The sequence below is a fragment of the Neofelis nebulosa genome, chromosome 6 (assembly GCF_028018385.1).
Source record: "Neofelis nebulosa isolate mNeoNeb1 chromosome 6, mNeoNeb1.pri, whole genome shotgun sequence".
In the NCBI taxonomy this organism is placed as follows: Eukaryota; Metazoa; Chordata; class Mammalia; order Carnivora; family Felidae; genus Neofelis; species Neofelis nebulosa.
The window spans coordinates 58,310,436-58,326,301 of record NC_080787.1 but is presented as its reverse complement, the minus strand read 5'-3'; the positions used below and the strand labels follow the sequence as shown (position 1 = coordinate 58,326,301).

At 35.6% G+C, this 15,866-nt stretch overlaps 1 protein-coding gene across 2 annotated transcripts in view; it reads right to left on the bottom strand.

The window, feature by feature from the left end:
• Positions 1-15,866, bottom strand: part of PRIM2 (DNA primase subunit 2) — a 350,622-nt gene that overhangs the window by 129,325 nt on the left and 205,431 nt on the right. For both annotated transcript variants that reach the window (XM_058734337.1, XM_058734336.1), the window contains exons 9-10: positions 14,438-14,510; positions 9,175-9,360 (exon numbers count right to left, since the gene is read on the bottom strand). In XM_058734337.1, the coding sequence (XP_058590320.1) occupies positions 9,175-9,360; positions 14,438-14,510 (259 nt within the window). The remainder of the gene's footprint in view (positions 1-9,174; positions 9,361-14,437; positions 14,511-15,866) is intronic.

The window sequence follows — 15,866 nt, the reverse complement described above, 5'->3', positions numbered from 1 at the left end:
TTATCAAGTGGGATTTATTGCAGTGATGCAAAAATGTCTCAACATTTACAAATCAATGTGATACATCTTATTAATGAAGAATAAAAATGCTATGATCAACTCAATAAATGCAGAAAATGCATTTGACTAAATTCAATATCTAATCATGATAAAAACTTTCTGAACAAAGTAAGTTTGGAGGGGCTACCGCAACATAATAAAGGCTACATGTGAAAAACCCACAGCTAACATCATACTCAATGGTGAAAAAAGCTTTTCCTCTAGGATCAGAAACAAGACAAGGATGTCTACCCTCATCACTCTTATTCAGCAAAGTACTGGAAGTTGTACCCACAGAAAACAGACAAGAAAAAAGAAATAAAAGGCATCCATATATGTAAGGAAGAAATTAAACTATCACTATTGGCAGATGACATGATACTAGACATAGAAAACCCTAAACACACCACCAAAGAACCACTGGAGGTAATATATGAATTCAGTAGGGGCACCCGTGTGGTCCAGTTGGTTGAGTGTCTAACTCTCGGTTTCAGCTCAGGTCATGATCTCAGAGTTCATGAGTTCGAGCCCTGCATCGGGCTCCCTGTTGACGGTTTAGAGCTGCTTGGGATTCTCTCTTGTCATCCTCTCTCTCAAAAATAAGTAAAATTTTTAAAAAATAAATGAATTCAGTAAAATTGCAAGACACAAAATTAATACACAGAAACCAGTTGCATTTCTATTCACTAACAGCCAAGTGGCAAAAAGAGAAATTAAGAAAACAATTGCATTTACAAATGCACCAAACAGAATAAAATACCTAGGAATAAATATAGCCAACAAGGTGAAAGACTTATACTCTGAAAATTGTAAAACACTGATGAAAGAAATGAAAACCAACACAACAAATGGAAAGATATTTCATGCTCATGGACTGGAAGAGTTAATATTGTTAAAATACCCATTCTACCCAAAGCAATCTACAGATTCAGTGAAATCCCTATCAAAATACAATAACATTTTTCACAGAAGTGGAACAAATTTTCCTAATATTTGTATGGAACCACAAAAGACCCTGCACCACCAAAATAATCTTTAGAAAAACAACAAAGCTAGAGATATCACAATCCCAGATTTTAAGATATACTACAAAGCTGTAGTAATCAAAACAATATGGCCCTGGCACAAAAACAGATACATAGATGAGTGGAACAGAATAGAGCCCAGAAATACACCCACACTTATATGATCAATTAATCTATAACAAAGGAGGCAAGAATATACAATGGGGAAAAGATAGTCTCTGCAATAAATGGTGTGGGGAAAATTGGAGAACTACGTGCAAAAGAATGAAACTGGATCACTTTCTTACACCGTGCACAAAAATAAATTCATAAAGGAGTAAAGATCTTAAATGTGAAACCTGAAACCATAAAAATCCTAGAAGAGAACACAAGCAGGAATTTGACATTGGCCTTGGCAACATTTTTCTAGAAGATCTCCTAAGGCAAGGGAACAAAAGCAAAAATAAACTACTGGGACTACATTAAAATAAAAAGCTTTGCACAGCAAAGGAAACCATCAACAAAACAAAAAGTCAACCCATTGAACCTATTGCAAATGATGTATCCAACAAGGGGTTAATATCCAAAATATAGTAAGAACTTCTACAACCCCACATCCCCCAAAACAAGTAATTCGATTAAAAATAGGGCAGAGAACCTTATCAACATTTTTCCAAAGATGACATACTGATGGCCAACAGACACATGGAAAGATGTTCAACATCACTAATCATCAGAAAGATACAAATCAAAAACAATGAGATATCACCTCACACCTGTAAGAATGGCTAGTATCAAAATGATGAGAAATAACAAATGTTAACAAAAATGTGAAGAAAAATAATCCCTCATGCACTGCTGGTGGAAATGTAAACTGGTACAGCCAGTGTGGTAAAGAGTATGGAGTTTCCTAAAAAAATCAAAAACAGAATTACCTTATGACCCAGTTACTTCACTTCTGGGTGTTTATCCAAAGAAATGCCAACAATAATTTTTTTAAATGTATATATGCCTATGTTTATTGCAATATTATTTACAATAGCCAAGATACGGAAGCAGCCCAAGTGTCCATCGATAGATGAACAGATAAAGTGGTGTGTGTGTGTGTGTGTGTGTGTGTGCGCGTGCGTATTATAGAAAATTACTCAGCCATAATAAAGGATGAGATCCTGCCATTTGTGACAGCATGGATGGACCTAGAGGTTACTATGCTAAATGAAATAAAACAGAGACAAATACCACATGATTTAACTTATGTGTGTAATCTAAAATCAAAACAAATAAACAAACAAATGAAAAGCAGACTCAGACCTATAGATAGAGAAAACAATTTGCTGCTTGCCAGAAGAGAGGGGAGTTGGAATGAGCAAAATGAGTGAATGGGAGTAGGAGATACAGGTTTCCAGTTATGGAAGAAATACATCATGGGAACAAAAGGTAGAGCACAAGGAATATAGCCAGTAACATCATAATAGATTATAAGTACACTTGTGGTGAGCATGGCATAAGCTTAAGTTTGCTGAATTGCTATGTTGTATACCTGAAATTAAGGTAACATCACGTGTCAACTATACTCAAAAAAAGGCTTTATTTTTAAATTTTTAATATATCATAAATATTCATACTCAATACAATTAAGTCCAAGAATAAAAACCCTACCTTATGAAACTAATATTTTGGGAGTCAGGTATGCCCTAAAATAATTACTCTGCAAGATCATTCATAACAACAGAATATTCCTCTTGGAAATGGTTGATATTTTAATACAAAAATCCCTTATCCTGTAGTACAATATGCACCCAAATAAAAATGGTATTCAAATATACTGACAAGGTAAAATCCAAAAAGAAGCCTGAAAAAAGCAATTTAAAAATGACAACATCCCCAAATCTCAGCAATTCCCAAATTAGCTGGCCAGAGAAAAAGCCCTCAGTGAATAAATAGTAAATAATGAAATAATTATCAAATAATAAAAACAAATAATAGAAGCATGAACAATGCTTTGACTACCTTTCCCTCATTTCCTGTTCAGTGTACATTACTTTCCTTCCCTACCTCTGTATTCATCCATGTCATTCACTTCTTTCAAATCCTAATTCAAGACTGATGTCCAAGAAACACTAACACGATCCACTTTAATAACTTCCTCTAGCAATACTTTCCTCTCACCAATCATGTTTTGTAATTGCTTTCTTGTTACTTCTTTCAACTCACCTTATTACCAAGCAAATGGAAATCCTAAAGCAAAAACATTTTTAAAAAATTAATGTTGGCCCATAATCAGAAATCCTTATTTAAAGAAGCCAAATTCATTTGAACCAAGTGGAAATGCAGTGGAAATTTTGTTCAAACTATTTCTCTTTGTCAGTAAACCTTCATAACATCCCAGATTCATTATGCAATTTTAGTAAATATTCAAGCTTATGAAATTATGTATATCTAACTAAACTACAGTTATCAACTGACTATACAAAGATGACCTAACTCCAGTCAGAAATTACCTATCTAGCAATACCACCTCTTACTGGCCTACTAATCCATCCATCTTTAGTAATTATGTTAAAATAAAAGCCTGTATCTACAGACTTCATCTCTAGCCACAATTCTACTTTTACAGTTCAGATTTCTACCACCTAGAGCAGAGGCTACACTCTCTTACCTAACATTTCTCTTGAAACACAATCCACTCAACATGGAATTCCCTTGCAACTTGACCTGGCAAATATGACATCTCCACTGCATAACACATTCAGTTACTATTCTCTTTCCTGTCAGCCCCTTCCTATGTTTTACTACAGAATCCTATGACCATCTCAACCATGGCAATTATCATACTGAATTTGTATATTTGCACTTATGTTTTTTCCAGGAGGCTATAAAGTCCTCATAAACAAGGGCTATGTCTTTTTTTGCAGTATCTCCAGAACACTTACCCATGATGAAATAAAATCTGTTGAGTAATCAATGCAAAGTAAATAGATTAAGTATGTATGTGTATACACACACACACGCATATTTCTTTGTACTTTTAATGAGAATCAGAATTTGACTACTATACTTTGTATATAACTGTAACTGAAACTATATTTCTGGACATTAAATAATAGTGATGATAACTGGTTACCACTTCCTTTGTAGTTATATATTCTTCCAACCTATAATTTTGATTTAGAAAGATACATGTAAGACAACAAATTTGGTTAGCTACTAAAATAACTGTTAATATTTCATAACTTGTTAGAAATATACCGCTACCTAAAAAAGAAACAAAACAAGTATTTTCTCATACACAAAGCCACTTTCTAAAGCTTAGGCGGAATCTACCATGTATTCACAGTGCAGTGATAACAGCACTGTGGCTCAACAGCTAACATCTAACATCTAACAGCTTCCAGGTCCTGTGCTAAGCCCTTGAGACCAAAAGTGGAAAAGTCATAGTCCCTCTATTCAAGTAGCTCAAAACCTAGTCATAAGACATACATGCAAACAAAGATATTACAATCTGTTAACAGTTCTAAAGATGGTATGTGCAAAGTGCAATGAAGACAGATCAATACTGATATTCTATATAGCAGGAGAAAAATGAAAACTGCAATTACTAAATAAATAAGTACAGGACAATAAACTAAAAGCCCTATCCTCTGCTATGATAACCTTTAAAAGTTCTTAACCTTTTTTATACCATGGACCACTTTTGGCAAGCCCATGATGAGAAATCTCTTCTAGTTTATAAAATAAATAGCTTATATAGCAAATTTCAGGTTCTATTAAAATTCTTGGTTTAATTCAGCTTCAAGTTCACTATAAATGGAATAAAAGCACATTAACAAACAATTGTGTAAGTACTGTGTTCTGAGTTATATGAAGGAATTTGGGGAAAACATGCAATTTTCTAGTTTTCCACGGATTTATTTGTATGGAGACTTATTCTTCAGTTCATTCAATAAACATTTATTGAGTGCCTATTATGAGTCAGGCACTGTTCTAGGTGCTTGGACATGCAACAGTGAACAAGACTGACAAGATACCTGCTTTTATATAGTTTTTCTTCTAACTGTAGGATATAGATAATAAATTAAGAAACAATAAATATAAAATAGTGATAAGTGCCCAAAACTAAAGAGTATAATCTGGTAGCAAGTAACTGGTAGCTATATAAGGTGGTACCTCTACATTACTAACACCATCTGCTGGAGAGTGTATGCTAGTCTGAAAAAAATTTAAAGAAACAGGAAATAACCAATCCAAACTAACAACTCTGGATAAACAGATGGCTACATTTTGCATACATAGAAGCACTGACTTAATACACTGAATTCCCAATAAAAAATAACAGTGAGCATCAGAACCTTAACTTGCTTCCACAACTGCATTAGTACTATTTAAAAATGTTTATAAGATAAAACAAGAAACTGTAGACTGTAATACAAAAACTGCTAAACCTTAGTAAAAGATATCTCGGGATTTGCTACTTTAATATTTATACTCTAGATGACAGTTACAAAAACTAATACATGCAGCTTTAGGTTATTTTACAGTCAGCAAATTCCCCTCCAACATGAACTATAACTTTAGATTGAAAAGTATTTGAATACTGTGGCTCAAAAGTGCTGGAGGTACGAATGACTTCTCTGTTGCCTCAGAAGCAATGGCTAAGTCCCCATAATTTTTGCTCAGATGTCCAAAGCGATGTATCTCAAATAATGTACAATGAGGACATATGCATAAAGAGAAATAAATCAGATATGTGGTATTTTGGGAAGCAATAGTATACAAGAATTTCAGTTGAAACTGACTCTATCACCACAACATACAACAGAAGTGACTGAATGTTCCAAATCATTCCTAGCTTTAACACCAAGGTCCTTTAATTGGAGCACTACAAAAAAAAAAAAAAAAAAAAAAAAAAGCCTAATATACTTCATTCAAAATCACTCTCTGTAAACAGTATTTTAAGCCATCAATTTTCTATACTTCTTAAAAGGAATATTTTTAATTTTATGTGACAATAAATAGGTAATCAAACTGAAGAGAATATTTTAATAAACTCAGGGATACTAAATGACATTCCGTTGCAAAAATATGTGAGAAGATATAATTGAGAAAAGCATGAACATTTATTTACAAGTACAGACTAACAACAGAACACTAGACAGACACAGTAAATTATAAGTGTAACTTAAAATCTTCAGTCAAAATAATTTATTTTCTGTAATCAATAATAAGCAAATGAAAATACAGACTGCAATATATTATCTAGAAAGGTAAAAATTATTTGATTTTCTTTTACAATAATTTTTGAGGAAACTACTTTTACACTGCAAAATAAAAGTCGCATTTAAAATCGTTTTTCAAAAACACTGATTTAAAATAATTAAATACTGACGACATGGACATATAGACCATCCCAGACACACATAAAAGAAGGTGGTCAGTGAACAGGTGCACAAGACAAAGGCCTAGCACTTGCAGCAAGTTTCCCTTTCTCTCCCTTTCTTCTTTCCCCTCTCAGTTTACAGCACAAACCAAGCTAAAATGCTAGCTCAACTTCTCTCTCTTTTCAAAATCAAGGCTCATAAGCACTTATCTACTATGACAGTTAATTTTATGTATCAATTTAACTGGGCCACAGGGTGCCCAGACATTTGGTCAAACATTATCCTGGATGTGTCTGTGAGGGTGTTTCTGGATTAGATTAACCTTTGAACTGGTACACTGAGTAGAGCAGACTGCCCTCCCCAGTGTCAGTGGGTCTCCTCCAATCCTCTGAAGTCCTGAATAAAACAAAAAAGCTGACCGACCCTCCAGTGAGTAAGACAGAATTTCCTCCTGCCTGACTGCTTTGAGCTAGGACATGGGTTTTTACTGCCTTCAGACTCAAACTAAAACACTGGCTCTGCCTGGGTCTCAAACCTGCCAGTCTTCCAACTGGAACTATACTATCAGCTCTCCTGGGTCTCCAGGATGCCAACTGCAGATCTTGGGACTTGTCAGGATCCAAAATCGCCTAAGCCATTCAATATCTTTTCTCCTTCCCTCCCTCCCTCTGTTTCTCTTTTGATTCTGTTTCTCTGGAGAACCCTAATACCCTTGCCCACTTAATAAATCAAATTCCTAATAAAAAGATCAAAAAATATTTTAAAGTAATAATATATAATGATGCCAGTGACAGAGCAAGATTCTCATAAAGCTTGATAAGAGTCTAATTTAAAACCTTTTAAATAGTCATTTTGTGTAACATGCATCAAAACTTTAAAGCTGTGTATAGTTTTTTTACCAGGTAAATTTATTCCCTGGTGAATATATACAGAGGACATAATCAGAGCTATAATCAAAGATTTATGTGCTGAGGATATTGGTTGCAATAACATTTATGACAGAGTCAAAAAGACACAACGAAATGCCCAGTAATAGGGGAATGATTAAACAAATTCTAACACGTTCAAAGGATGAACTGTCATGCAACTCATCCAAATGATATTTTCAAAAATCATTCAACAACCTGTGGTAATTAACGTTAAAAAAATGTCAACTTTTAAAACACAATATTCTAGCTAGTTATCTACACCCTAGAGAGAAAGGCTAAAGGTGATAATAGTTATTTCTGAATGGAGAAACGGCAGGTAAATTTTTCTGTATTTTTCACATTTCCTATAATCAAAACATGTTACCTTTAAAATAAAAAAATATATAATAAAGGTCTAAGAAACATTATCCAAAACTGTGTTTAAAGAAAACTATTAAATGATAAGTTTAAGATTCTTTGAAAAATTTACAATAAAGCCAGTTTTAAAAACAAATCTGTAATATTATAAAATGATCTGAACTTTTTAAAAAAGATAAAGCTAGAGATGTGTTATAAGCTGAGGTGTATCTTCCTAAGATTCATGTGTCGAAGTCTTAACTCCCAATGTGACTATATTTGGAGATATGCCATTTAAAAAGATAATTATGAGACACAGGCAAACTAAAAAAGCAGACTCTTAACTGTGTAGAACAAACTGATGGTTACCATAGGGGAGGTGGGTGGGGGAATGGGTTAAACAGGCGATGGGGACTAAGGAGTGCACTTGTTGTGATGAGCACCAGGTACTGTATGGAAGTGCTGAATCACTATATTGCATACCTGAAATTAATATCACACTGTATGTTAGCTGGAATTTAAATAAAAACTTAAAAAAATAAAAATAAGAAGTTAATTAAAGTTAAATAAGGTCATAATGGTGGGACTCTACCCCAATATGATTGATGTCCTTATAAAAGGGGGAATAAACATCAGAGAAGTGAACAGAGAGAGAGAAAGGTCACGTGAGGACAGAGCAATAAGGGAGCTATCGGAAGCCAAGGAAAGAGGCTTCAGGAGAAACCAAATCTGCCAACACCTTGATCTTAGACTTCCAGCTTCCAGAACTGTGAAAAAATAATTTTTTGTTGTTTAAGGCACCCAGGCTGTGGGATTTTATTATGGCAGCTCTAGCCAACTAACAGAAGACTTAATAAAGTGTCATTATGAAATTTACTTGGTAAATATTCTTTGTTCTATATAATTTATCTTTTCTAAGAAAAAGCAAACCAACAAATAAGCATTAAAGAACTTAATTCATGGCACACAAGGGACAAAAAACTGTATTTCCAAAATAAAATGTACTAGTACTTCAGCTAGTACTACTGAAGAGAAATAAGGAACAGGAGTGGGGATCTGAGTACTATGAATAGATTGAAAAGCAGTTCTCGGGTTTCTAGTGATTAATGTCTAACTAAAAACGCTCAATGAAAGATTCTGCAGAAAAAAATTTAAAAACATCTAAAATTGTTTTTGTTCTCAGTATCTCCTAGTTCAGTCTTATAATGGCTATTGGCAGTATACCTTCAGAGACAATGACTCTTAAGCATGACTTTACCACTTACAATGCTGTTTCAATCTCATCCTTTGAATTAAACTTTCCCAATCTTTTGTTTAGAATCTATTAGATTAATATGGGAGTTTTTTACCAAAATGAAATTGTAGACACATTTATCTTTTAGAATGTTCAACTATATTTCAGAGGTATATTTAAAAAATAGACCAACAGACCTTAAGTTTTCAAACCAAATTAAAATTTCAGCTACTGTTGTGAGTTTTCAAAATTACCTTGTCTGGATCCATCTTTCCTCTGATAAATTCCTGCTTCCAGAATTGCAATGCCTGTTCCAGTGTTAAACCAATGCCCTTCAGGAAGAGGCCATACTGCATTCGGCCCCCATGACGAAGATGGTGATTTTCCCGCAAAGCTTTATGTAACTGTCGCATGCAAGGTGGGAAGGATTTGGTAGAAAGCTACGAAAAAAAGAGTTTTTTGTTATATGGAAGGTTTACCAGGTTCCTCACAATAGCTGTTGCAAACTCAATCTAATTTGCAAACTGTAAATTTAGTCTAATTAGAATAAAAACAAAAACTATAAGAAAGCATTTTTAATGCGATTACAGATGAACTGTTTTCTTAACATTTTTATACTGATTGATTACATGTTGAGATGATAAAATTTTGGATATACTGGATTGAATAAAATATATTATTAAAATTTATTTCACTTATTTATTTTTCATTTTTAATTAAATTTTTCTTTTGAGGTAATTATAGATTCACATGCAGTTGCAAGAAAATAATATGGAGGCACCTGGGTAGCTCAGTCAGTTACCCATCTGACTCCTGGTTTCAGCTCGGGTCATGATCTCAGGGTTCATAGGTTTGAGCCCCTTATCAGGCTCTGTGCTGACAGTGAGGAGCCTGCTTGGGATTCTCTCTCTCTCCCTCTGTCTCTGCCTCTTGTGCTCTCTGTCTCTCTCTCTCAAAATTAATAAATAAACTTTAACAAAAAGAAAACCTTTTTCATTTATGGTTTCAATTGCATTCTCTTTGACTTCCTCAATACCCTTCTCCCAAGACTTAATTCTCATGCCCTCACATATTTTTTCACAAATTCAACTCTCCCAAAGCAGGAGCAGGTATCACTTTGTTTGCCTTTGCTGCTCCCTCTAGGGACCATCCAGTTTCTTTATCCTCTCATCTTAACAACTTTGAAATTCTTCCATCCCCAACCTAGTCCAGCCAGGCCTCTATCCTCCCTTGTCAGGTCTACTGTTTTCATGTGTTCCTTCTTGTATCTTCATACTATTACCAAATTATTTTTCTTAAACATTTTTCTAATCCAAAAACACCAATGAATATTTAACCTCCTTAGTATGAACATTCAAGGTTCTGTCAATGTCTGTAACTAGCTACTTTTCAATTATGTGCAACAGAACAAATAGGTATTAGGTGGCTTGGGAAACAAGAAGATGAATACAATGTAATTTTCCCCTTTAAATCACTTACACAAAATAAAAACAGTCACTATTATACAACTAAAACTCACATAAATCAATCTTATAATGGGTGCTCTAACAAGGGCATAAATCAAGTGCCATGAAACTAGGGTAAAAAAGCCCACTGTGTTACCATACCAATATGAATCCTTTGCTCCAGTCAGTTGGGTTACTCCATGATCACATGGTCATGTTTTGTATGTTCCTTCTCACTTTTGTCACTCCACTGGCCCTGCCTGGGGTAAAACCCTTCCTACTTCCCATGCCATCTAGCCAAAGCCAAGCCATTGGTCAAGACCCAGTTCAACTTCAGCTTCTTTGGCACAATTCCTTGAACACTGTTTACTCATTCAATCACTAAATATCTACTGAACACAACTCTGTGTGCAGCCTTGGGGAACTAGCAGTGAACAAAGAAGTCAAATACCCTGTCCTCAAAGAACTTACATTCAAATGGGAGAACAGACAATGAATGCAGACATAAAGGTAACATCTAATTCCAAAAACCTTGAAAATAAAACAGATTAGTGGGATCAAGTGTGAATAGGAAAGGAATACTTTAGGTGGCCAGTAAAGCCTCTCTGAGGAGTTGGCATTGCAGCTATGATCCTATTTTAAGCAGGATACCAGTCAAATGAGATCCAGGAATACTGCTTCAAGTAAAGGAAACAAAAGCAAAGATCTTGAGAAGGAATGAACATGGTGTGCTCCAGAGATGGCAATAAGGTCCAAGTGGCTAAACGTGTGAATGGGACAGAATGGAGAAGATGAAACTGGAATCATGAGTACACATGGCATTAGAGGCCATAGTTATAAGTTTGGATTTTAGTCTAGATGTGATAGAAACTCAATACAGGGTTCAGATCAGAAGACTGACATGATGTGATAAACAAAGAGAACTCTGGCTGTTGTGTAGTGAACAGATTATATACGGAAGCAAGGAAGATACTCTGGAAGTAATCCAAATAATGGAAATGGAAAACATACAGTCTAGGTTGGCAGCAATGGAACAGAAAAATGCTTATGGATAATGAGCAAAGGAATTGTAAGACCAGAGCATGGATGAATTATCAACATGGATGTTGCAGAGGCCAAGAACAGTAACAAGAGTAATGCTAGTGCAAGAGACCATGACAGCATGCTACAGTCACCCGTGAACAAGAGCAGGAGACGGGGATGCAGGCAACAAGGAGAACTCTAATGGGATTACAGGGCTTTAAAGGAGCTATAGCTCTGCTAATGGAAGGCAGAGAAATGGTTTGGAAATGGTAACATAGACCAAGGAAGACACATCTCATAGCAAATTAAGGTAGGGGTGTGTGTGTGTGTGTGTGTGTGTGTGTGTGTGTGTGTGTGTGTGTGTAATAGAGAGAGAGACAGACAGACAGACAGACCAACTGACCGAGAGACACAGGAGAAACAACATCATTGAGAGAGCCAGATTTCAATGAGAAGAAAACTCTAAAGAAAACATTTGAAGAAGAAACTGAGAATATCAAGGGATGTGATAATGACATGCTGTTATAAGGACGAGGCAGTACAGATAGTTAGGAAGAAGTACAGATAAAGATACATCTTAATCAATTTAGCACAGGGTCTCAAGCATAGACCCACAGATATGATCATCATAGCACTTAAGATAATTTATCATTATATTGATTATTTATTATTTACATGTTGTCTACCTCCCTCATGTAAGGTCCATGAAGGTAGAGGAATTTTCTGTTTTATTCACCTCTGTATCCACAGCACAGTGGCTGGTATGTAATTGATGGGTTCAATATATATTCAGTAAATTAATGATTTCTATGTCTTCCCACAGTATCCAGTGAAGTTCACAGTTGCTTGTGAATGGCAAAACATCTTGACTGAATCAGGAATAGAATTAACTTCTAACCATTCACATAGTATAAACACAAATCATATGGCACAGAGGAAGTGTTAGAGATAATAACTGTTTGAGGAAAGTAAAGGATGGGGCATCCTTGAGAACAAATTTCAATTCAACTGTACAAAGTGAGCAATCCTTATGTTATTTCTAGACATATTAACTGCAAGTACTTGATTATAATTTTTCCGAACAGGAAGACAACCTATTCATTCTGGTCTCTAAAAACTCCTGGTCTCTCCCTACTCACCTTATTCTTATTTCCAAGCATTAAAATGTCAATGTATTTTTAATTTATTGTAAATAATTTGGTAACTGTCTAAATAAAGATTATTTATGGCTGGTTTAGTTTCCCTTTTTGGGGTAGAGCAGAAATTCTACAATGCATTAAAAAGAAAAACTCTATAAATTATAGTAAAGCATACTACTCTTTCATTCTACAACAGAACCACAAAGTGAAGTTGAAATGAGCTGTCCATTAATCTAGTAGCAACACAAGCATGGGAGCCTATACTTAGTGTTAATGAAATCAACTGTAATCTACCAAAATTCAAATGTTGAAGTCCTAACCACCAAGACCTCAGAATGTGATTGTATTTGGAGTTGGGGTCTTTAAAGAGGGAATTAATATAAATGAAGTCATGCGTGTGGGGCCCTGATCCAATGTGACTGGTGTCCTAAGAAGAGGAAGAGACACCAGGGATGCACAAGCACACTGGAAAGACCACGTGAGAACACAGGGAGAAAGTGGCCACCTAAAAGTCATGGAAAGAGGCCTCAAATTTGCCATCACCTTCATCTCAGAATTCTAGCCTCCAGAAGTGTGAGAAGATAAATTTCTGTTGTTTAAAGCATCAGTCTGTAGTATTTTATTATGGCAGCCCTAGCAAACTTAGCATTTTCCATTTCTCTTTTTCTCAATGTATAAGGTTGGTGTGTAGGTAGGTGGGTGGGGCATTCATTTACTCATTCATTCATTCACTCAATGTATTTTAAACCTTTTTAAGTTTGTTTCTTTATTGAGAGAGAGAGAACAGAGAGAGAGACAGCGTGTGCTTTAGCAAGTTACTCAGACTCTCTATCCCCCAGGTTTCTGATCTTTCAAATGGAGATAATAATGCTTGCTTTTCAGGGTTGATAGGAGATTTGAACTAAAGTAACTTCTGTTCCAAAATCTGACATATGGGAAGTAATCACTATTTAAAACAAGTAACATCTGAATGTCTGAATAGCACTTTGCATGTGCAAAGAGTCCTTACCTATATCCTCTAATTACATCCTTGTTTATTTATTTGTTTGTTTATTTATTTATTTAGAGAGTGAGAGCGGGGGAGGGGCAGAGAGCGAGAATCCGAGAAGGTTCCACACTGTCAGTGCAGAGTCTCACACAGGGCTCTAATTCACGAACCAGGATACCATGACCTGAGCCGAAATCAAGAGGTGCTCAACCAACTGAGCCACCAGGATGCCCCTATTTTAAAGTTTATATATTTAAGTAATCTCTACACCCCACATGGGGCTCGAACTCACGATTCCAAGATCAAGAGTCACATGTTCTTCTGACTAAGCCAGCAGGCGCCCTTCTAGGTATAAGGTATTTAAATACAAACATACAAATACCATTTAGCTATCATCACCTAAAAGAATACCCCTTTGGAAAAACTGATTAAATTCTGTTTATCAGAATGCAAATAATTTCCTGATTAAGTTTGATTTTCCTATGATTACAAAAATTCACCTGTATAGCACATGAGACTTCCTTTAAAAATGGCTGGCAAGTTGGGGCGCCTGGGTGGCGCAGTCGGTTAAGCGTCCGACTTCAGCCAGGTCACGATCTCGCGGTCCGTGAGTTCGAGCCCCGCGTCAGGCTATGGGCTGATGGCTCGGAGCCTGGAGCCTGTTTCCAATTCTGTGTCTCCCTCTCTCTCTGCCCCTCCCCCGTTCAAGCTCTGTCTCTGTCTGTCCCAAAAATAAATAAAAAACATTAAAAAAAAAAAAAAAAAATTTAAAAAAAACTGCCAGTTATTTAAAAAAAAAAAAAAATGGCTGGCAAGCAATAAAATGAAATTCTCTCCCATCTCCTCACCCCAAAATAATCTTTGAAGAAATCTGTGCTTCCTCATTGACAAAGGTTCAAGTTTAGAAGGATGCGATGCTTACCGAATCGATCTGATCCAAAGAAATCTTCCCAGCATTTCCCTGTGTACTGTAATCTTGACCAGTGTAAGAATGACTAAAATTAAAAAGAAGAAAATATTAAAATAGGATTTTTACAACATATTTTAATCATTCCAAAGGAAATTTATTCTGATACAGATTAAAATCACAATAAGACATTTTACATATAAACGTTGGCAGAAACATAGCCAAGTATTTTAAAGGTATTTAACAGAATACATTTAAGTAACTTACTCAAAAATAATACAAAAATATAGTGACCATCTGGATCTCCTGACTTCTAAAGTGTCATTTCCATTTCTTAGAAGCATAATGCAATTTATTGTTAAAGTTCAAGTCTCTACTATTGATCCCTTATTAACAGCAGGGCAGCAGAGCAAGGGATACACTGGAGCTTAAATAAGGAACCATCACTTACTAGTGTGGGTCCTTCAGCAAGTTACTCAGACTGTCTATACCCCAGGTTCATTATCTGTCAAATGGAGATAGTAATGCCTGCTTTGCAGGGTTGATAGAAGGTCTGAACTGAAGTAACTTCTCTTTAAGGACCTGACACATGGCAACCACTGTTTATTAAAACAAGTAACATCTGAACAGCACTTTGCACATGTGCAAAGAGTCTTTATCTATATCTTCTAATTACATCCTTGTTTTTTTTTTTTTTAATGTTTTATTTATTTTTGAGTGAGCACAAGCAGGGGAAGGGCAGAGAGAGGAGGAGAGTGGATCTGAAACAGGCTCTCAGCTCACAGCAGAGAGCCCGATATGGGGCTTGAACTCACAAACCCTAAGATCATGACCTGAACCAAAGTCAGACCTCAACCAACTGAGACACCCAGGTGCCTTCATCCTTACTTTCTTTTTAACTTTATTTATTTATTTTGTGAGATCATGACGTGAGCAGAAATCAAGAGTCCAACGCTCAACCGACTGAGCCACCCAGGGACCCCAATATCCTCTAATTACATCCTCACAACAACCCTGAGAGTGTTTTAACTTTACATTTAACAAATGGGGGGCCAGAGGAGTTAGAGACTTGTAAGATCAGAAGGCAAGTTTACAGTGCAGTGGGAATTCAACCTTTTATTTCTCAATTCCCTGTTTCTTGACTATACCACACCATCCTCTTCATTGCTGTATTCTCATTTTCCTGTTGTATTATTTACAAATTAAGAAACAACATGGTATATACCATCTAAAGCCATCTAACTTCGTGAATTTTCAGCTTCTTGACACAATGCCCAACTCCAACACTGATTCAGATGCAGACATTCAGGAATGACACAACAAACAACAGCTGCTAGATTACACAGAAAACCACAGTCAAACCAAGGTTTATGCAGACTCCACAACTAAAGAAAAATTCTGAAGTAGCACTACAATCCTAAAGAATTCCAGACTCTCTACCTAA